General features: G+C 35.9%; 4 protein-coding genes across 4 annotated transcripts; 3 read left to right on the top strand and 1 right to left on the bottom strand.

The window, feature by feature from the left end:
- On the top strand, positions 1332–4680 carry LOC18591946. The gene is made up of 3 exons (XM_007018393.2): positions 1332–2093; positions 2812–2999; positions 3770–4680. Exons 1-3 carry the CDS (start codon positions 1403–1405, stop codon positions 4301–4303), a joined length of 1413 nt encoding a protein of 470 aa, XP_007018455.2. The 5' UTR covers positions 1332–1402; the 3' UTR covers positions 4304–4680.
- Positions 6126–8248, top strand: LOC18591945 (protein PHLOEM PROTEIN 2-LIKE A10). Its single transcript, XM_007018392.2, has one exon. It carries the CDS (start codon positions 6624–6626, stop codon positions 7890–7892), a length of 1269 nt encoding a protein of 422 aa, XP_007018454.1. The 5' UTR covers positions 6126–6623; the 3' UTR covers positions 7893–8248.
- Positions 9750–10369, bottom strand: LOC18591944 (phytosulfokines). Its single transcript, XM_007018391.2, has 2 exons — positions 10215–10369; positions 9750–10065 (listed from the first exon to the last, which is right to left on the bottom strand). The coding sequence occupies exons 1-2, from the start codon at positions 10314–10316 to the stop codon at positions 9940–9942; spliced, it is 228 nt and encodes a 75-aa protein (XP_007018453.2). The 5' UTR covers positions 10317–10369; the 3' UTR covers positions 9750–9939.
- Positions 15818–21123, top strand: LOC18591942 (uncharacterized protein KIAA0930 homolog). Its single transcript, XM_007018387.2, has 12 exons — positions 15818–15974; positions 16074–16263; positions 16355–16423; positions 16591–16697; positions 17031–17091; positions 17488–17547; positions 17630–17704; positions 18157–18309; positions 19131–19185; positions 19889–20011; positions 20472–20701; positions 20803–21123. The coding sequence occupies exons 1-12, from the start codon at positions 15943–15945 to the stop codon at positions 20824–20826; spliced, it is 1179 nt and encodes a 392-aa protein (XP_007018449.2). The 5' UTR covers positions 15818–15942; the 3' UTR covers positions 20827–21123.

Genomic DNA, 21824 nt, shown 5'->3' with positions numbered 1-21824 from the left:
CCAATTTTCTTTTTAACTCAAAGTGACTCTGACCAAAATCCAATTTGAACTGCCCATTTACCACCTCTAAGCATACATAAACTTAAGACTTTAGTATGGAAGCTTGATATTCAGTGGAGGAAAAGAACAACCTTACCTAGTTCTTTTAACATCAATCAACCTGAACGTGCTAACCATACTATTAGGAAGGATTTTTCAACTTTGATGATACTTTAAAGTATATACTAGTTGCAGACCTGTACGTACATAAACCTGAGAATGATTAGATCCAAGGTTCCAAGGGGATGAGGGCCCTGGACTCTGCTTTTGTTGTCACGAATGCGTGCAGACTCACACCCCTTTGCCATAGAAAAGAGACACATTTGCGCTTAGGGGGAAAAGGAGGAAAATCTTGTCTACCTAAAAAGTAGAGCCAGCGGGAAGCCTTTTGGCGGCATTGGCAAAATGGCAATACCTCAACCAACTTGCATAGCCTTGAGTAGAACCTGGTCAAACGCAGTGCTTGACTCCTGAGAGTGTGTTATCCACTCAAAAATATCTCACATTCTTAATGTTCTGCCTTGAGCCCTTAATTTGGTTTTACCAGTTTTGTCCATGAGCTTGCGTCTGCACCAAGTTCCATAATAAAGTCAGAGCTCAAGTAAAGGACGGCCTTTAAAATTGGAATTCCACATTTCGGTTGAGAAGGGTGAGAACGAAGCCAAAAGCGGTTGATTGTCTTTAGACCCACTTCCATAATAAAATCTAAGTTATTGACACCTGCTTTAGAATCATCCTCCCTGCAAAACTAACAAGTAGAATATTTTCAACTGATTTTTAAATCAACCATATGAAATTCAAGCCGCCCTTTCTTTCCTTGAATTCTTAAAAACTTTCCAAGAGAAAGTGAAAAAAAGAATTGAATGAAGTGGTTTGGTACTCGATACCTATAGTATATATAGCCCATAGGCTCTTTCCACGAAACAATTAAAAACGACCCAAAAGTCTTATAAAGAAACCCAAAGCCCGGTATCCTGAGCTTGAGGCCCAGGATTAAAGCTGAGTCCAACTTTCTGAGTAACAACCAATTTTGGATTTTGGAGTCGTTTTTGAAAATGAAAAAGGAAAGTCAAAAGCAGCAAGCAAACAAAAATCGAATAAAGAAAACCAATGGTTTTTCCTCCACAGCAGTAAACAAAAGAAACTGTGAGCGTCGCCATTTGTTCTTACGTGGCAATAACTGTTAAAACATAAACCTGAATCGCAACTGTGCTTACGGTGGTCCAAAACCATGTGATTGCCCCACTCTTTTAAACAAATGAGGCAACCATTTTTAAACCTCCAAGCTTTCAATCAACCACTTTCCCTCACCCCTAAAAATCCAAAAAGCAAAAAAGTAAAAAAAGGGAAGGAAAAAAAAAACATGTCATGGTTAGCTCGCTCGCTGGCGAACTCCCTTCGTCTCGACGATGACGATGACAATGACGACGATGAATCAGCTTCTTCGGGAGAGGAAAACGACGTCGTAACGCAGGAGTCTCTATCATCGCCTCCTCCGAGGAACAAGATTCAAAACGAAGAAACCAAAGCGGGAGAACAATCATTGTCCCCCGAACAAGTAGCGGAACTCCAATCGCGTGGCGTCAAAGAAGACCTAACTGAACTCAAACAAACCCTAACACGCCAAATCTGGGAAGTCGCTTCCTTTCTCGCTCCGCCACCTCCTCCTCCGCCGCCGCCCCCGCCGCGTTCTTCTAAGCAATTCAATCGTCAATCAAATGATCGATCATTCTCTAATTTGAATCGGTTTGAGCCGTCGGATCAATCTATCTCCTTGGACGAAGAGGATCCGTCTGATTCTGCGGCAGTTGCGAGGATTAGGAACGATTTCGCTGAGATCGGTGGGAGGTTGTCGAAGATGGCATCGGATTATCTTCCGTTTGGATCGGGGGAAAATGAGGAAGAAAACGAGATGGAAAATGAAAATGAGGAGGAGAATGAAGAGTTCAATGCGGTTGGTATAACAGATGAGGTATTGACGTTCGCGGGGAACATCGCGCATCACCCAGAAACGTGGTTGGATTTCCCTCTTGATCCCGATGAGGACTTGGATGGTAATTTTATTTATTTTTAATCCTAATTAAGTTGATCTCGTTGCATAGTACTCTAATTTGATTGTTTATTTATATGATTTTTACGCATTCGCACTCTTTTCCATGGTAATTCTTGCTTTAAGTTCAGTTGGTTAGAGTTCAAACGATCAAAATGTAAATTTTGTTTGAAATTCAAGTAAACCCTGAATAGTTTGAATTCTAAACCATTTTGTAAAAATGCCAAATTTATTTTACCGTCCTTTCCTAGGCGATACTTGCAAGCCTCTGTTTGTTGAAGACTTTGTTGATGTCGGATCATAAAATAAAAATGTTTATGATTATTAAAGTAAATGTGGTTAAGATCCTAAGTCTCAGTTCCTGCTCTTTACATTATCGAATTGGTTTGAGGTTTGAACCATTGTGTAAGTGTCTGCTTCTCTCATCAAGTGATTGGTCTGAAAACATTTTTTTAATGTCTGCAATTTTGATCGAGAGCCACCTTCTGTGCTCAAATTTTAAATGCAGAAGAATGCTTTATATTATATTTGCTCAATCTAACACATTTCATGTAATTTTTGCCTGTTTGCCTTGGTAATTTGTATTTACAAACTTCAATTGTGGTTATAATTTCTGCGATTTCATTTTGAATATATTTATGATGTATGATGTATAGATTTACAAAAATGACAATGCTGAGGTTGTGCATTTCTGCCTTTTTTTCTTTGTTTCCTTGTTTTAGACTTTGACATGTCAGTAGCCCAACAAGAGCATGCTATGGCTGTTGAACATCTTGCTCCGAGATTAGCAGCTCTGAGAATTGAACTTTGTCCTTGCCATATGAGTGACAGTTACTTTTGGAAAGTTTATTTTGTTCTTCTGCATTCAAGGCTTAACAAGAATGATGCAGAGATTTTGTCCACACCTCAGGTCAGTTACTTCTCATAGAAACCTTCTCATAGAAACAAAAATCATCAGGGGGGCAATTTTTTTTTTTTTTATAATGGGCCCAAGTAAATGTTTGTATGATTATCACCCTTATTGAAAACTTTTAATCTAATATCTTTTTCTTTTTCTTTTTTGTTTTATTTTTCCTGGCTCAGGTTACAGTTTTACATTTTAAACTTCAATCTTGCGTTGTTTAGCTAGAGTCAATCTGGGATTAGCGTAGTCTGATGATTTATTAATATCACATCTTTTGAGTATTCTAGATGTTTATTCTTGCACATTGCCTTTGCATCAACCCTCAAATTAGACATCCATTGTTTATTGTCCTCTAGCTGATTTAGCCCTGTGGATTCACAATTATCATTTCTGTATACATGGTTGGCAATGTGCTTCAACTGTTGTGTGAGTTTACTGATCCACTGGAAATTCTTCTGTGCATGTTTTGTCTAGATTAATCAAGCCACCTTTTATGGCGTGGTGTCATGGCTCCTATGTCATATCTGATGTGCTGAAGATGTCAGACAAGAGTTTTATTCCTTCCTTTTTTTTCCTTTTTAAATTTATTCTTTCCTGTTTGTCGAGAATGTTATGCTAAATTGTACAAATTCCTCTACCAAATTGTTTTTCTTGGATTCTTTATGAATTCTTAGCTGAAGTTGTTATATGCTCAGTACAATTACATTTCGTGTAGTGTCATGGAACTGGAACAAGATTGTTGATTAATTCTTTGGTGCTTAATCAATTGCTTGCAGGTAGTGGAAGCTAGAGCATTGTGGATGAAAGAGCTGCAGAAGCAAACGAAACCTGAAACTGATTGGTATGGAAGAAGCACTTCCCACTTAGGAGACAGCTCTAGTATCATGCACGAAGATTTTATTCCTTCCTCATCCAGTTATTTTGCCTTTGAGACCATGTCACCCCGGACATATGCTTCTGAACCTGCATCCAGCATCACAACAGATTATGAGACTGAGAAGCATCCAGTTGAAAGTACTGAGATGCCATTTGTCGACAAGTCTGTTATTGAGGAAAACCCAGTGTCAAACACTGAGGATAAGGATTGTTTGGTTGGTCCATCCTCTAAAATAATGATTCCAAACTTTGAAGAGGATGAGATTGATTGGCCAGAGGATGATGATTCTGAATTTGGTGGTTACAGTGGGGCTGTAATTTGTGTGGAGAATGAAGAAGATTTTTCTTTCAGTGATCTTGAGGATGTTGATGATAGTAGTACCCCTGCAAAATCTAAGATAGTTTCAAAAGGATTTGAAACTTCTAAAACGTAAACCCTGTTGGATTCAGCTTGGCGTAAGCTGTGCTGGTTGGACCAAAGATGGAACCGAGAGGTCATAAGGTTTGATTTAAAACCTGGGATTATGTACACCAACAACATCATGAACGCAGGGGCAATGGTTGCAGGTGCTGAAGGTGTCTCGGGAGCTTGTTTGTATATGATGAGTGATCAATCAAGTGTTAATAGAGTGATGTTGTGTTGATTGATTGTGCAAAGGATTGTTACTGAAACAATTATAGTGATTTTCCAGGGTGGAAAAACGTGCTGTGTTGGAAGCACCATGTCCTTTGTTCATAAGAAAATGTACAAGTTGAAATGAAAATAGAAGCAATGAGAACAACTTGGTCTCAGTTTTCCCTGTTGTGATAACAAGATTTGTACAGAAAATCTATAGTCTAAAGTTCCATTCTTAGAACTTGAGGTCTTCCCTTGAGTACAGGATGTATTATTCTCTAAGGTTACGTTAGTTATCAGAATAGATAGGAATGAAATAAAATAGTTATTATGTGAAAATAGAATAAAATAATTATTACTTAATTTGGTATTATAAAAAGAATAAGACAGAGATAATTATTATGATTTCTTGTGGTATTTGATTAGTAATAATAATTTTGAAATAAGAAAAAAATAAAAAAAAAATTATTATTTATATGATTATTTATTTTTATTATATTTTTTAAATATTAATAATTTAGAATTTAATTTAAATATTAATATTTAATTTAATTTAAATATTATTATGATTAAATATTATTATGATTAAATTTTTATTTTATTTTATTTTTTAAATACTAATTTTTATTTATAATTTAATTATTAATATATGAAAATATTAATAATTAATTTATTGATTTAAATATAATTATAGTTAAAAATATTAATTAACTTTAATTAATTTTTAAATTTAAAGTATTAATTTTTTTTATAATATATANAATTGATAATTTAAATATTAATACTTTATTTATAATTTAATATTAATATTTTATTAAAAAGTTGTAATTAGGGAGAGAAGGAGGAGAGGGAGAAAATAATATTTTATACAAATAAAGTTGTAATTTTTAAAACTTGTAAGGGGTATTTTTGTTTTTATTATTTTTTGAATTTATTCCTCAATCATGGAATAGCTAATATCGTGAGAGAACGTGGTATTAGCTACTTTTTAATTTTGGAGAATAGTCAGTCCTATGAAATAGTTATTCCTTGATCTATTTATCAACCAAACAAAAAAACTAAAATTCTTTGAGAATAAAGCCATTCCCCCAACCAAACATGTTATAAAGGTTTTTTAATAAGATGAGATCAAGAGATTCGATTCTCATATAGTTTCTAATGTACAATACAAACGATCGGTGGTAAGGATCATGTAACCCTTCTTAAACAAACTCTTAAGATAAGATTTATTAGTACTTGAATCTGGCTTCCTGTTCTTTTCACATGATTATAAAATAAATTAATTAATTTGCTTAAGAAAACCTCAAGTTTGACTCATAATCTTCTATGATCTTTTATCAACTAATTGAATCAAACCCAAACAATTGTTATATCAAGTAGTCAAATTCCTTCAATTTCTTCAATCAATTTTATATGTAATATCAAGTAGTTTGTTTTAAGAGAGACCTATCTATATCAAATTTATTTTTCACCAATATATATAAGAAAATCTAAATATGGTTAGACTAAATCATTCACCCAAAGTCGGAGAGATTTATCAAAAGCCACCAAAGTTAGAGAAACTCAAAAACCAAATAGGAAAATTTAAGAGCAGAGCATAAAACAAAAATATAAGCAAGTTGTTACCCGTTAGTGAACGCAATGCTGATGCAGCGCCGTTTTATAATGGAAGCAAGACCCCGCCATCTTGGAAAAAAAGGATTCTCTGGACCTGAAATAACTGGGAAAAAAAAAACGCAATTGCTCTGTCGTTTCTCTCAACTTGATCTTCTCACCTCCATTCTTGTTCTCTCTCCCCTCTCTGCAACCAGGTTCGTCTTCTCAGCATCCTTGCCCAAATTTAATTTCTCCATAAATAAGGAAAAGGAACTGTCGCAATTGAACACCTAAATTTTTTTTTTTTTAAAAAGGGGAAGCACTGTTTTATTTACTAAACTAACCTCTTTATCTATCCCCTTTTCGATATCTGCTCTTAAATTATCTTGTCTACGTTTACTTTGAACTGGAGCCCTAGATTTCTCGATCTTTGAAACTTTATCCAAACTATAAATTTTCTGGGTTGATATCTTCTGTTTTTTTAGTATTTCAAAAGCCCTGGGGTTCGATTTCTTGTAGCTCTAGGCTTTCGTTTTTGGTCAATGGATGTTCAGTTGGTGAACAAGGCGTTGACTTTTTCTCGAAGGAAGAAGAAATGGCTTATTTTGTTAGCTATGTGTGGAGTCTCTGGTTATGGGGTCTACAAGGTGTATAATTTACCCTCTGTGGTGAAGAAAAGGAAGAGGTTGTTGAAGATCTTTGGAGCTCTAATTTCGTTAGCTGAATTGGTCTCCGATTCCGCGGAGACGATTAATGTTGTCTCCAAGGACTTGAGAGAGTTTTTGCAATCTGATTCTGATCAAGTTCCTAATAGTTTGAAGCAAATTTCAAAGATCGTTAGATCAGAGGATTTTTCCCAATCGTTAATTAGGGTTACTGAGGCTTTAACAGTTGGGGTTTTAAGAGGGTATAAGTCAGAATCAGGGGATGAGAATGAGTTGGCAACGGGTTCGGTGAATTCCAGCTTTACTGATAGGGTAATGGATAGAGTTTTCTCTAATGCTGGGACTGGTTTTGTATCTGTTGTGGTTGGTAGCTTTGCTAGGAATTTGGTTCTGGGGTTTTACTCAAATGGTGGAGAAACTGATGGGTTGAGTGGGAATGGTGGGTCATCTGAAGTGCCCAAATGGGTTAATGTGCTTTATGATGATAAGTGCAAAGAGCTGATGGCTGAATGCATACAAAGATTTGTAAGCACAGCTGTTGCGGTTTATCTTGACAAGACAATGGATATTAATACTTATGATGAAATTTTTGCTGGGCTGACCAATCCAAAGCATCAAAACGATGTGAGAGACATTTTGGTGTCTGTTTGTAATGGTGCTGTGGCAACGCTGGTGAGGACGTCACATCAAGTGTTGACAAGTTCAAACTCGAATTCTCAGTCAAGTTTGGATTCTACTTGTTCAAATATTGATCAGAGTGAGGCAGCTGGTGGAATGAGAGATGGCTGTTTCAAGAAGGAAGCACCTTTAAAAGGGGTGCAAGAGGGGAGCTCATTAGACGGGATTCAGAATGGTGGTTGGGTTGAAAAGGTCTCATCAACATTGGCAGTTCCCAGCAATAGGAAGTTTGTGCTTGATGTGACTGGGAGGGTGACCTTTGAAACAATAAGGTCTATAGTGGAGTTTCTGTTATGGAAGCTTTCAGAAGGTGTTAAAAGAAGCATACATGTTGTCCATGAGGAGGTTGTGGAAAGGGGACTGGATGTTATCAGATATATTGGTGCAAAGTCTTCCGTTATCGTTACCATTTGTCTTGCTCTGTACTTACATATCCTGGGTGGTAGTAGGGTTCTCTTGCCTGCTTGAATGGGTTTGTTCTGTCTTTTCATGGGAATACACTGAAATCTTACTGAAGTTGCTTATTTCAGAAGGCCCTGTTTGTATCTCCCTCCCTTGCAAATAAAATGTATAACTAAGGTAGTGCAGTTCATTTTTATTAGCATTATTCAAATGTATAGTCAATATTCTCACTGCTATATACCACAATTAGTGGTATTTGTTGTTACACAAAAATCAATCCCTGCAAGATATAGATTGTATTAGTGATTTAGCAACCAAAGGAACATAGAATATTCACATTAATGTGCTTTGGGATTACGAATTCCAATATTTGTATCAATTTTTTGGCCATTGTTAATAACAGCTTGTATCATTCAGCATCACATCACACCTTTTGAACTGAGATTTCTCTGCATAGGAGGCGTTTACCATGCTGATTCTAGTCAGCGCCTTCAAAGAGATTTATACAGAGGCGCATCACTTCCTGCTGAGGAAAGTTTTGTTGATCTGCAATTTGGTTCTGCAAAATGAGTGGATTATGGTAGTGATAATCCTTCAAATCTGGAAAAATCGAGGCATTGGTCAGCCTTAATCACAAAACATGACAGAAAGACAAGTCATACCAACCACACCCAATGAATGAAGGCGATTTATGCGCAAGCTTTTAGCCTAGTCTATAGTTTCAGTCTGTATTTTTCATTCTTGACATAAAGTCTCTGCACATCTACGACAGAGTAAAGAACTTGTATTACTTCCTCAACTGAACTCTGCTTTCAAAGATAACAAATTACGGATAAAAACTTGTGGTTGGCTTTACATGATCTAGTTTTCTCAAGTTGATACGGATAACTTGGAAATTGTGTGATTGAACAAACCATCCGTATTTCTGATTATGAGAAGAAATGGAATATTCAGAAGCAGTAATGATTGATAATTCTGTGCCAATGAAACTTCAGACGCTGAAACTTTCGAGAATGAAAGTGCGTTTGGACTGTGCAGTCTGGATAGTGGGCTCCTAGTAGGAAATTTACCAGGTGCTACCCTGCCTGCCATTAAGAGAGTGAACTGACTCTGGAGGTCAACCAGTGCCATGATCTTTGTTTTGAAACTTCAACTTGCTTCCTGGTCGGACCTGTACTTTCCATCTTTAGTCACCCATCCATGTCCAATCAAAATGTCAAGCAAATTCTTCCACAACAACAGATCTATAAGTTATGATCCTTTATCATAATAATATTAGTAAGACTTTCGATATATTTAAATAAAAATTTGACCCGTTATGGTTTCTATCTACCGAAAGTCTAAGAATCAGTTCTGATAAAAACAATGGAGGCGGTATCTTTGCCATTTAAGGTTGCAAAAGGCTGGTGTCTTCAACCCCGTGATGGTTGTTAAACATGCATTTACGACATTATTTTAATGCATATTAGATTCAATTAACTCATGAAAATGTTTATTTTTTCAAAGAAAGGCGGCATACTCCTCAGAACCCCCTTTGAATGGTGTCAAATTGTCATAGCCGTGTTTGGCCTTCCGCCTGCCTGTCGCCAATCATCTGCTTTGTTGGCATTGCCTGGAAAGTTCCTATCTTAAATGTGTGAATGTGCGGCAAATAGTCTTAATATTTTAACAGAATCTCAATTGTTTTTGATCAAAATCAAGAGTAAGCATTTTTCCCCTGTCTCAATCTCCCTCTTAAGGTAGTCTTCATTAGCAATTTGGCGTATGTGTATTTTTCTTTCATTTAATTTGAAAGATTTTTCAAACTTGTTCAAACATTTTCTTGGCATGTCGGTTTAAAGAAGTGGGTCAACTCATGCTCTCAAATGCAGGTTAGAGCAACTCTAAATGCCGATATGACAATAATAAGCCAGAAAGAAGAAATAACACTGAATAATTTCTTTTGTAATTATCCATTAAGATCACTACTAAAACATCCAGACTGTGAAACAAAACCAGCTAAGCCATCTATCTATACAATAATCATGCCAACATGAACTGAAATATGTTTTATTTATGGCTTGATGCTGCAATTGTAACAGTAATTATTTTCTCCTACAACAAGTGATCAACTTCAGGGCTTCTGATTCTGAGTATAAATATAATCTACATGAGCAGCAAGGGTTCTTCTCATCAAGCACTCCTCTTTGCCAACTCCTTCACAGTTCTCATCAATCTCAACTTTCTCTGCCTCAACTCCCTGCATGAACCAAAAAAAAAAAACCTTATAAATATTCATAAATATATCACAAATCTCTGCAAATTATTTCTTCATTTAGGAACACAAAAAATACTAAACGAAAAGGTGGTGGAAAGAAGGATAGAAAGAAGAAAAGAAATGAGACATACCTCGTGATGGGTTAAGGGTAAAGCAGGCTCTGGCCGAGCAGCATAGCTTAGCGTAAAATTGATGAGAAGGGCAGCGATGAAAAGGCTGCGTAGGTTGGACATCTTTTTGGCTTCGGGAGAGAATTTTCAGAAGTGCTGGTTAAAGGTACAAAGAGGGTCAATTTATAGAGGCAACAGCAGAGAGAAAGATACTATGCGATTAGGTGAAGTTGACTTTTGATGGACTCTAGGCAATGGTCATAATCAAATGTCAAATCCAAACCCGAGGCTAGTTAATTTCAGACATGTGGATATGCTTCATTGCTTGTTATATTTGAGTTCCAGCAGGTCAAATTTTCCATTTAAGACTGAAGCACGGGCAATGGCAACTCAATCAGTGCTATTCGTCTCAATATTACAGTATAGCAATTGAGCATTTTTTACTGAGATTAACATGAAACACTTAGGTATTTTTTGCCTGATGTGTTAAGTTGTGTGATTTGATCGCTTTGAAAAGAAAAGAAAAGAGAAGAAAAGAAATCTGAGTGTGGGGATTTAGCATTTTTGTACTTTTGTATCCAGTGCATGAAATTGAATCCATGGCAATATTTGCTGGGATATCTTGTAATCCAGGCGTGACCGCGTGAGATCTGAAACCTGATACATACAATCTTGAATGATTATGACAAAGCGGCTACCGTCCTTCCTCGAAGTCATTATCAACGTTTCCCTTTTTTGACTGTTTTAAATTTGTTAGCTCATTTGGGGTTTATATCCCATCACCCTTTCGGTTCACCAGAGACCAAGGAAGGTTCTTTTTGCGGAGGCTTCGTGCATATTAAAAAGGGTAAAGGAAGAGTAATATTGGACCAGATGCTTCAGTACTTTTTGCTGACCCTGGCCATGTGGCTGCTGGCGGGCTGCTCCATTTGCAGATACTGAATCCCGACCCAGTATCAAGGTGGCTCAAGACCACACCATCAGGTGCAAACGGGCTAGGCCGAGGGGCATAACCCAATTGTTGTGCTTAGGATGCAATATGAGTATCCATCCGCTGGTTGGGCATTTGAATTATAGCACTTTTTTAATCCAACCACAATAATTTCAAATTGAAATTTGAATGCCCTGACTTTCCTCTTTACAAAGAAGATTCAACTCATCTTCTTGGGAATTAATATTACCTGAGCTTGAATGGTCATCAATCGTCAAATAAACAATGACCATTCAAGTCCATACCTTACAACATTCCTACTCCATCCCCTTTCAATTTTCGAGTTTCTTACTCTCTTGCTATTTCTAGAGATATGTCACCATCAACTCTTCCAGCAATAAGCTTCCACCGACTGCCACACACATCAATAATGCAATACCTCTCTTCACAAACAAGTTGCTCTCTCTATCTATTCATGCAGTACATAAAAGGCATGTTCTAGTGTTCCACGTAATAAATTTTGTCCTACACTTGTTGTTCGAATAAGTTCTGATGGAACAACTACCACTAGTACCAGTTCTTAACTTGGCAAATGAACTTAAGATACTAATGAGAATAGGTTCAAATTAGTAAGTTTATCAATTTTTACAGTAAATTATTTTATTTGTTTTCATAAAAAATAATAAGTTTTCATAAACTTGACAATAAAATATTGTGAAAAAAAAGTTTAATAGTATAACATAAGATATGATATATATTTTGCCTTCAACTTAAAAAATAGAGTAATCTATCTACATTTGAATTTTATATGAAAAAAATTGTAAAGATACAATTAATCTAACTCTCTCCTAACCCAAAGTAGGTTTGTTAAGTGTTAGATAGGTTAGTAAAGAATGGGGTCAGCCAAGTGGGTAACCTATGATTAGACGCACTTTCACCCTTTGGGTCTCATCATTATATATCTCCATTTCTTCTTCAATTATATTCGCAGTCTCGGCCTTGTGCCATTCATTTATCTGATATATGTCACGTCTCTAGTCTATACTTTGTACCATTTTATAGCACAATTATGAAAATGTATTACAAATGTATATAAATATACATGTGGGCGTGATGAGATATGCCTTTTATTGTTGCTTTATGCCTTTTATTGTTGCTTTATGCTTCCTTCACAATGTTTCAACCCTTGGGCAAATTTGCCCCTTATTCAATTCTCCCCTTTTCCATTCTTATAGTTATTGGGTTTTTTTGTCACTTCATAGTTGGTTTTCTTGCGTCTTTCTTCTTCTCTTTACTTACTTTGGCTACACATGCTAAAACCATAACACTAATACATATAGTTCTTTACCCTCAAAATCACCCCATGCTTTTATGTAGATTTTGGCATCTAGGTGGCTTATTAAGTTGATCTGTTGCCGAACTGCCAATCATTAGTGCTGAATTTCAGAAAGAATCTTCAGCTACTTCTAACTATATATTATATAGTTAGTAAAATTAAGGATCAGAGAAGGGCACTAACTATTATAATTTATGATTAATTTGCAGCACTATTTCTGAGACTATCTAAAGAGAATTATCACCTCAATGCCCATGACACATGATCATTCTGGTTCTAACCAGAAATCATCAATACCTAGAATGTTAAAATTGGCTGAGAAAAGGAAAGGCAAATACTGGCAGTTGCTATGTAAAAGAAGTAAAGAAGTAAGGTGAAAGGAAAAGTGACTGACTACCATGCCGGCCGGCTTGGGAAACACATTAACCGTGCAAGCAGGCAGGGGCGGGCCCTTCTCTACATATCTTGACATGATTTTAGGTGCTATGGTGTAGGGGTAAATTTTTATTTTTATTTTGAATTTACCCCCAAAAATATTCAACATATACAATACTAACCCTTTTTTTTTCTTGTGTGCAAGGGCCCAATGCCTCAATCATGCATGCTAGTAAAGACATTCACGCGAATCACTCATTATTGTAATGTATTGACATTGAACAAGACACTTGTAATTCTTCAATGGATTAAGGGCATATGCCGGAATTAAAGTTATAATAGTAATTAAACGACAACCATAATGTCAAGTCTCTTAATAACTTAAGGGACAGCCCTCCTCTCTCAACCTTCCCAAGACCTCTCTTAATTTCTGTGTGGCTACTTCAAGGCTTTCCATCACCAATTCATGGCAGCCACTACCTCCAGTACTAGCTGCTCTAGTTTCTTCAATCTTCGATCGAACAACGTGGAGCCTAGGGTCCGGCCCTCGTCATCCACCCATGGCTCACCAGCTGGGTGCGGAAAGCTTGATGGGGTTGCTATGTGGTTCATCAATGGTGTAGCAACTGCATTCTTTGCATCACTGGAACGATGTTCTTGCATCCGCATAGCCACGGAGGACGACGGCGAGGAAGCAAACGACGTGCCGTTGATTCATAGTGATGGCAACATGAGGCATGATGCTGGAACTGCAAGCAGGAGGAGGACGGGGAAAGGGAAGAAAGGAGGGGGAGGAGCATTGCTTGAACACTAAACTGGTGGAATATTTTTGTTTATTACTTTTGGTAAGTTAAATATGCTGGGGTTTCTTTGGGTTTGTGAAATTTTTATGGGGTTATGGCTTTTGGGAGGATTTGGGCAATGGTAAAACCCGCAAGGAGTTAAATATTTTTACTTTTGTTTGAATTTGTGATGAATATGAAATGGAAAATAAGAAAAATCTCTCCTTCTTAATTCTTATGCTCTTAAAATTTTTTTTATAAAATGTCAATTTCTTCCAATCTTCTTATAATTTTTTCACAATCCATTTTCAGGCCAATTGTTCAGAATTCAGATTGGTTTTAACTTGTATAAATAAATTGCAAGTGGCTAGAAAAGGTTTGCTGGAAACTGACAATTTTTTTTATCAATTATTCATTGAATATGGGAGGCTTTTGGTTTCCCCCTGTTCATTAATTCATAAGGTTGGATCTTCCCTTAGAAGCACATGTTGTCAAATGATCATAGCATGGAAGTGTCATGATTCTTCTAAATAATTCCACTTCCTCACTTACTCAATACAACCAGCCTGTTCATGTTAATATTGTTTCCCCAAGATTACAGAAATTTTATAGGAGTTTCATTCCTGGTAAATCCCATAACAACTTAACAATAAAGAATTAAATAGTTAACATTCAAAACCAGAAGTTAGCTCAGGCCGTACATTATCATGTGGTTATGATATTTTTTTTTTCCTTTAAAGAACATATTCTATGTTTTAACCTTTTCCCTTCTCAACCTCATGTATGAAATTTGAACTTTAGGCAATTTGGTAATGCTTCATATATATGTTATTTTTCCTCTTACGTATGGAATTCAATGCTTTACTCCCATCAACCTGATCTGCATATTCAATACTTTTTGAACCCTATCTTTCGAACACAGCTAGGACAGTGATTATACAGATGGAGCATGCTCAGCTGATATTTATTTTTGTAAGAAAAATACAAAGAGTAAACAGGGAACTAAAGGTGGTGCTTTAAAATATTCAAAACGACTTTGGTCCATGATTATGAATGATGTTGGCGTTTTTGGGTCTATACATCATCATGTTGTTTGTTGGATTGTTGGACAAAGTTTCTTTTGCTTTTGTTTTATCTTTTCTCCTAACCCCAAGCTCGGAATCCAAAGATTGATTAGGTTAACAGCAAAACCCACATTTTTCCCCATTGCCCTTGAAGCAAATGTGCTTCCCATCAAAGGATAGGAGAAGAGGAACCAAGTAGAGAAATGAAGAGGACATTGCAGTAATTTCAGTTTTTCCCATGGGGAGGGGTCAAATCAAAACCCATCATGCATTGTTCCCTAATCTTTTTTTTAACCTTTAAGCTTTAACTTGATTACCTTTGATTGCAAATCATTTTGGTCATGCGTGCTACTCAGTCTCTAATCCGAAGGCATGACACTGCCACACCGCTAATTATTGATAATCATAGTACTAGATATTTTTGTTTCCCCCACGGATGTTGTGCTGAGAAGGATGCTCTCTTTCTTTGCAAAATCTCAGTTCAAGAAAGAAAAAAAAAGGGTGCTTGAAAGGTTTAAATCCGGATTAAAAAAAGACAACATATTTTATCCGTCGTTATGGTGAGGCATTTTGCAGTATGATAATAGACAATTATGTTATACCCGTGTCTAACACATGGATCAGACGCATCATTAAGATTTGTTTGATTGATAATTTTATTTTTAATATTTTTTTTAATGTTTATTATGTCGTGAGTTGAAACTTAAATTTAACTTTGTGTGACTTTAAATTTTAAAAATAAATTTATAAATCACATATTTACGTTTTTAATGTAAAAGAGATGTTTAATAAGTAGTGAAAGGTCTATATTTATATATTCAATATCTACTTAATTTTTTATTGATATAAAATTAATGATAATTAAATAAAATGAAAATAAATTTTTTATTTTTATTAATGAAAAAATCCATTTCGTAATAAATAATTTAATTTGCAAAGATGTTCGATAGTCGGTCAGAGGCCTAAAGTCCACTAAAAAAATCCGACATTGGGCTTACTAGTTCAATTAGGTTAAGGGCGTAAAACTGGTCCACTTACTCCATTATGGACCCTGGAAAGCTCCATTGATGAGTGATCACACGGTCTGATTCCTCCGAGCACCAGCCCACCGTTTTTCATTTTTTATGTCTCTTTCTCTCTCAGCACGTAACTGGCACCTTGCTTACTGCTACGCAGCAGCATCAGATCAACCGCGCGCCAGTTTTAATAGCCGCACCACCACCACACCCCCCCCTTCAAAAAAAAAAAAAAACCCCAAGCCATGCTCCATATTGGGGAAGAAACCCCTTCCAGGTAAACACATTCACAAATTAGGGTTTTATTTCTTCCTATACTTCGCATTCAAATAACAATGTTAATTGCCAAATTTTTGAATTTGAATGTTTGGGGTAGGTTTGAGTTACTGAGCATGGTTAAAAAGCACTCGAATTTGTTGGGGAAAACGACGGTGGACGAACATGATGCTTCCGACGTTCAAATGGACGGCCAATTTTGGCACGACGTCTTCAATTTGTATTTCGTCCGGGGTAGGGAATCGAGAGGACGCCAAGACGATGATCTCATATTTTTTGTGAGAAAATGGGTATCAAAATCTTGATCACTTCTTGTTATCTCAATTTTGTTTTTTAATATTGGAAAATTAAGCTAATTGTTTCAAATTTATGCTGCTATAGAGGGGACATGATTTTAATGATAAAGACGAAGGCTTTGCTCCTTACTTTGTACGCAGGTGGGCACCTGAGGTAAAAGAAAGTCAAAACCAACTTGAGTCTGAATTGATTTTCTTGTTTAATTTGATTCCGTTTGACTCTAGTAGTTTTCTTAGTTTCTTGTAATAATGCGGTAGTTGAAACCTTGCATATCTTTAATTCAAGTTAGTATATTAATTGTCTATACTTTTTTGAACTAGTTGGATAATTTAGTTGGTGCGAGTTTATCAGACGTGGATTGGAGGCGCTCTTTTTACTTGAACATGATTGCACATACTTCGTACTCTGTAACAGTAGCGATTTGCAGGTAACTTCTCTTATTGCTTGTATTGTGTTTTATCTATGCAATGTGATGCATTTTTTTCTTACTTTGCTGTATATAAGCTTCATGCTGTTGATAGTTTCCTAAGTTAAACAGTATATTTTGTTTCTTAGTACACTAACAATGTCTTTTTGTTCCTCCCCCCTTCCCCTTTGGTGAACTAACTTTTCTGTCTCTGAATTTGAATTTTGAGATTTAGGAAAGAAAAGGGACATTTATTTGCTGGTAAAGGGTTTTTTCTTTTTTACTTTGTTGATAGCTTCAGTGTGATAGATTATGATTAAATATGAACTATTTGTTCTTTTCCTCTTTTCCCAGTCACCATGTCCTTAGAAATCATCAAGCAGGGCAAGATACACCATTGTCTCCTATCTACAAGGTAAAATCTGCCTTATTGCAGCTAATGATGTCAGTAACCTTTTAGGAGGACATATTTATATCTTTCAACACTTTGGAATTGCTTGTACTCTTGAAATTAATTTCTGTCATCGTGGAGAAAATCTGCCAAAAATTGTTGCTGAGAAGTGAAGAGAAAAAACATGTGATTATTACTTTTAACATGCTGTATGAATTACTGAATTCATCCTTCTTGTTATAAACCATAGGTATTTACATGCAACGGAAATGGGGTTACTGCGGCTAACTTTTGCATTTAAGGAACTTGAATTATTTTTATGCTAAATCAAATATCTCTTCCAAGGACTCCAGAATGTCCATCCCCATCTTCGGAGGCCATCTTATCTAATCGTCAAGCTTTCACTCTGCTATCCTGCAGGTTGTGAAGACTGTTTATGCATCTCCCAGCCGAGTAAATTTTCATTTGGACTCCAAAAAGGCAAGCATTTCTATTTGCAGTAAATCATGGGGATATAGAGGTTATCTTCAATTTCATGACATTCTCACTAACATGGATCTAGGAAGTAGAGACAACACCAGCCTATCCAGATATCTGTTTCGCAATAGATGATTTTGACTCCACTTTTGATGCAGTGGTAAATGCTTTTCTTTTCCTTCCTAAGTTTTTGCATCAGTGTGTTTATGATCATATTGTTGCATAATTGTACATGATATTGTGATTAAATATTTTTATTTTCAAATTGTTTTTTTTTATAATGAAATTTCCAATTACGTAAACTACGGCTCACTGTGCGGAAGAATAAGTTTAGAGTGGTATATGGGCCTTCAACTTGGCTTGTGTTACTGCCTTCTCCTTGCAACCACTTTACGAAGCTAATGAGAAGTTGGAACTTGCCATTTGTGTGGCATGTGAAATTACCAAAGTCACTTCCATATTGAAGATTTGCATCCTTTCTTGGTTATACTATTGTCCTGTTGTTCTTTGTTACTTATAATGACGTTGCAGGTTTTCATTAAAAGCGGAAATTTCTTGTTAATTGGAGGACCTCTAATACATAGCTTTGACATTTTTCTCCTCCATATGCAGGTCTTGACAGATACGGATCATTGCTATTGTGTGCTTCTTAATGCACTTGATGGGGCAGCATTTCCTAGTGAAAAGGAAACAAATGATAGCAGTTCCAGTGACAAATTGCCATTGAGAGTAGATACGAATTCTATGAAGACAAAAACTAGTAAGGTTTGGGTCATATCTCAGGTCCTTTATGATAATTTATGTGTATCAGTCCCATGATCAGCCAGAGTCTTCTCTTGCAAAGGAGGTACTTAGAAATGATTGATTTTTGGCATCACTTTATGATTGTCAAATTTGGTTAAAAAAAACAAAAGTTTTGTCAAACGAAAATACCAAAATGATTCTTTTTCTTTCAGTGTAGAGCTTCCTCTTGGCCCAGAAGTTTTTAAAAACATTCCCTTTCCTCCTCTCTCACAGAATCCTGAACTTTTGTTTTACTCTTGCTTGTGATGGATGCTCCTTGTAGTTAGGTTACCAATATAGAGAATTTTTTAAACATTTTTAGAATTTCTATTTGCTGTTCTTTAGAACAATGAATTGATCAGGGAGGGCAATGAGGTGGCATAGTTGACTTGAATGGCCTGCCTTTGGATTTTTAACAATGGTGCATTTTAGTGCGCAAGGAATCTTGCTTTACATTGATCTGCCTGTAAAACATTCCAATCGAAGTAACATAACCCATGAAAGACATAGATATGCATGAGAAGAATTTTTTTTCCTACTTTTCTGTTATCATTTTAATGCTGCCAAATTGGAATATTTTATTATCATGAATAAGTTTTGAAGATGCAATTTATAAACAATATTTTGGTTATCATCAAATAGATTGGCATAATTCTCTCAAATTATCAAATAGACTGAGGTTTGAATTTTCCATATTTATGTACATTTATTTTGTGAAAAGCTGCTTAGGAGTTCTATATATGCAACACTACTTACAAGATTAGTTTGCAGACAACTTGACATGCTGATAACTGTTTTTGCAGCTTACACTTTTTTCTGGATTTGTCAGCTATCAAATGGTTCGGGATGCATATGATGGTATACATTTTTGGAATTACTCTTCTCAAGAATGGGCATCTGTTTTTGTTCATTAAGAATTCTGCAAAAACTTAGCCCATCAGCTGATAAAATAATTTCTGCTTTAGTTATGTGTTGAATGTTGATGAAGAAATTGATTGATATGTTAAACATGCAAGCATGGCTTATTTGGCATTGCATTTAGTTCTTTTGCTCAAGCACAATTAATGTGCCTTCCATGTACCTTTTAGCACAGTCTTGTAATGGGTCTGCCCCGATGGTGCATTTAGTGCAGCATTTTCTTCATTTATCAAAAAGTCTTGTAATGGGTCAGCACCATGGGTGCCTCTTAGTGCAGCATTTTCTTCATTTATCAAAAAGTCTTGAAATGGGTCAGCACCATTGGTGCCTCTTAGTGCAGCATTTTCTTCATTTATCAAAAAGTCTTGTAATGGGTCAGCACCATTGGTGTCTCTTAGTGCAGCATTTTCTTCATTTATCAAAAATAATAATAGTAATGTGCCTGTAGAAAAATAGACATGTTAAATCTGTCAACTTCCAGCTGAGTTTGTGTTGACTAAGCTTACTCTAGTTTAAAGGATGAGAAACATGTAGGCTGCTAAGCTTATGTTGTAAGCAGTTTTTTTTAGCTTTTAGTTTTTCCTTAATGTCTTTTTCATGCTTATTCAGTTCTTATCTCATATCATTTCTCTTACTTGCTCAGCTGGGAGTTCTCGCTTTGGAAGTCTTCTGTCACTGGGTCATTCCTCGGGCAAAACAGACAGGCTTTACATGAAAGGTCCCGGAGGATGTGGGGAAGTTGAAGTGGCTGTTTCAGGTGTTGCAGGTCAGTAAGAACTTCCTTATTCAAAATCGATCTTGTAAAATTCACTTTCTTCTTTGTTTCCTCATTTTCTCAATGCTAATGTGGATTAAATGTTGCAACTGATTGTAAATTGGTTGTGACCTATGTTTCTTAATGAGTGTCAAAGCTCAAACTGTCCTATGTCCAATGATCAATCATTCTCACAAATTGAGGGTATTGAGGATTATGGTGATTACTTGTAGTTAATGATGTGTTGTCAGTGTAGTTTGTGTAAATCTTTGAACTGTGAGCAATCTTTACGCCATTACATAAGGAAACAATTATGAATATTTTGCTTCCCCTTTTTATTAATGCTTTATATTTCCCCTTTTTATGAGCAACTGTTCCGTTTTATGAATAGATATTAGTTGATTGACCGTATGAAGTGAATGGTGCATCTAAGGATTGTGTTAAATACTGAATCAAGATATTACTCTGTTAGATCAAAGCAAGCAGGATTCAGGCCCTTTTTCTCCTGTTATATCAAAAAGGGGTTTTGGACTTGGCTCAATTGTTCGTAAAGCAGCTTCCGTTGCATCTGTGGCAGCAAAGCATGCTTATGCAGCAGCTGCTGCCACCTCGACTTCTGATGAAGAGATGATACCTCTCAAATGCTGCTTAATGTCTATAACATTGCCCTGGGAACACATTGCTTATGATCTTTTGTTCAAGGTAAGATCATTATTCCATAATAACGTATGATGCCCTCACTCACTTTTGTCTGCATGCCAATGAGTGTGCTAACTTCAATATTTGCTTATTGCCAAACTCAGGGAAGTCCTCCGGTGAACTTGTAATTTTCTTGTATTCCCTGTTGCCAAAATCTGCGAAACAGATGATTAGACACAACCTGCAGAAGGAAAAAGCATTCGAGAAGTGCACTTGCAAAGAATGTCCAAATTTCCACTTTCCAGAGCATGAAAGGAGATTCTGTCTCCACATATATTGGTGTGGGTTTGGGTGTCTCAGGGCTGTATGTTGAATAAATGTATCTTATTAACTGTAAATGCTAGTCTGTTCTTTACGTGACTTCATTGTATCAGATTGTTTTATTACATCCCTAATGAATTCAGAGGATTTACATTCGACTTTCCTGTCTCTTCTATGGCAAGTCTATCGCTTAGCACTAGTATTTCCATTTTCATAGGGATTGTTTCATTGAGCTAGCCCTAAAAGTTTTAAAAGACTGAGGATTTTGTGGGTGTGTGTGTGTGTGTGCATATTTTCGAAGTTTCGAGTGCTTTCTCACCTTTCTAACTGTTGGGAGTTGTTTTTCTCATTGATCAACCAGTTCAATTCTGTGTTAGCTACTTTACTATGGCTTTCCATGCTATCAAATTTACTTTTGCCAAAACAAGTTAAATTATGCAATCCTTAACTAGACATCTGCTTGGGAAAACTTTTATGTGCATTACTTTTGGTTAAATTTGTCAATTCGTATTAACGTGTCGTAAACGTGTCATATACGATTAAACACGAAATACATTAAGATTAAACACGAACACGATACGTTTAATATTCGTGTCTTAAATTTAAAACACGTACACATACACGTTTAATACACGTGTGACACAACACGACACAATTAACACGTTTATTAAACGTGTCAATGTACGACACGACACAATTAATAACACGTTTAACACGATTAAATAAAAATATTTACAATTAAATATATTTTTATTATTTAAATTTAAAATTTATAATTATAAAAATAATTATAATAAAATAAAAATAATAATAACATCAAATAATCACCAAAAGTTAAAAATTATGGTTGACCATGTATAATTAC

The sequence above is a fragment of the Theobroma cacao genome, chromosome 8, assembly GCF_000208745.1.
Source record: "Theobroma cacao cultivar B97-61/B2 chromosome 8, Criollo_cocoa_genome_V2, whole genome shotgun sequence".
Taxonomy (NCBI): domain Eukaryota; kingdom Viridiplantae; phylum Streptophyta; class Magnoliopsida; order Malvales; family Malvaceae; genus Theobroma; species Theobroma cacao.
Note: the sequence above shows the minus strand (reverse complement) of the source record. Positions and strands in the feature narration are given on the sequence as shown.

Bases quoted from the DNA above. Each gene is read 5' to 3' on its own strand.
- LOC18591946 (XM_007018393.2), top strand. From the start codon at position 1,403: ATGTCATGGTTAGCTCGCTCGCTGGCGAACTCCCTTCGTCTCGACGAT. The intron at 2,094-2,811 runs GTAATTTTATTT...TCCTTGTTTTAG, and splicing joins TCCCGATGAGGACTTGGATG to ACTTTGACATGTCAGTAGCC. The intron at 3,000-3,769 runs GTCAGTTACTTC...AATTGCTTGCAG, and splicing joins AGATTTTGTCCACACCTCAG to GTAGTGGAAGCTAGAGCATT.
- LOC18591945 (XM_007018392.2), top strand. From the start codon at position 6,624: ATGGATGTTCAGTTGGTGAACAAGGCGTTGACTTTTTCTCGAAGGAAG.
- LOC18591944 (XM_007018391.2), bottom strand. From the start codon at position 10,316: ATGTCCAACCTACGCAGCCTTTTCATCGCTGCCCTTCTCATCAATTTT. The intron at 10,066-10,214 runs GTATGTCTCATT...TGGTTCATGCAG, and splicing joins TACCCTTAACCCATCACGAG to GGAGTTGAGGCAGAGAAAGT.
- LOC18591942 (XM_007018387.2), top strand. From the start codon at position 15,943: ATGCTCCATATTGGGGAAGAAACCCCTTCCAG. The intron at 17,705-18,156 runs GTAAATGCTTTT...CTCCATATGCAG, and splicing joins ACTCCACTTTTGATGCAGTG to GTCTTGACAGATACGGATCA. The intron at 18,310-19,130 runs GTTTGGGTCATA...CTGTTTTTGCAG, and splicing joins TGAAGACAAAAACTAGTAAG to CTTACACTTTTTTCTGGATT.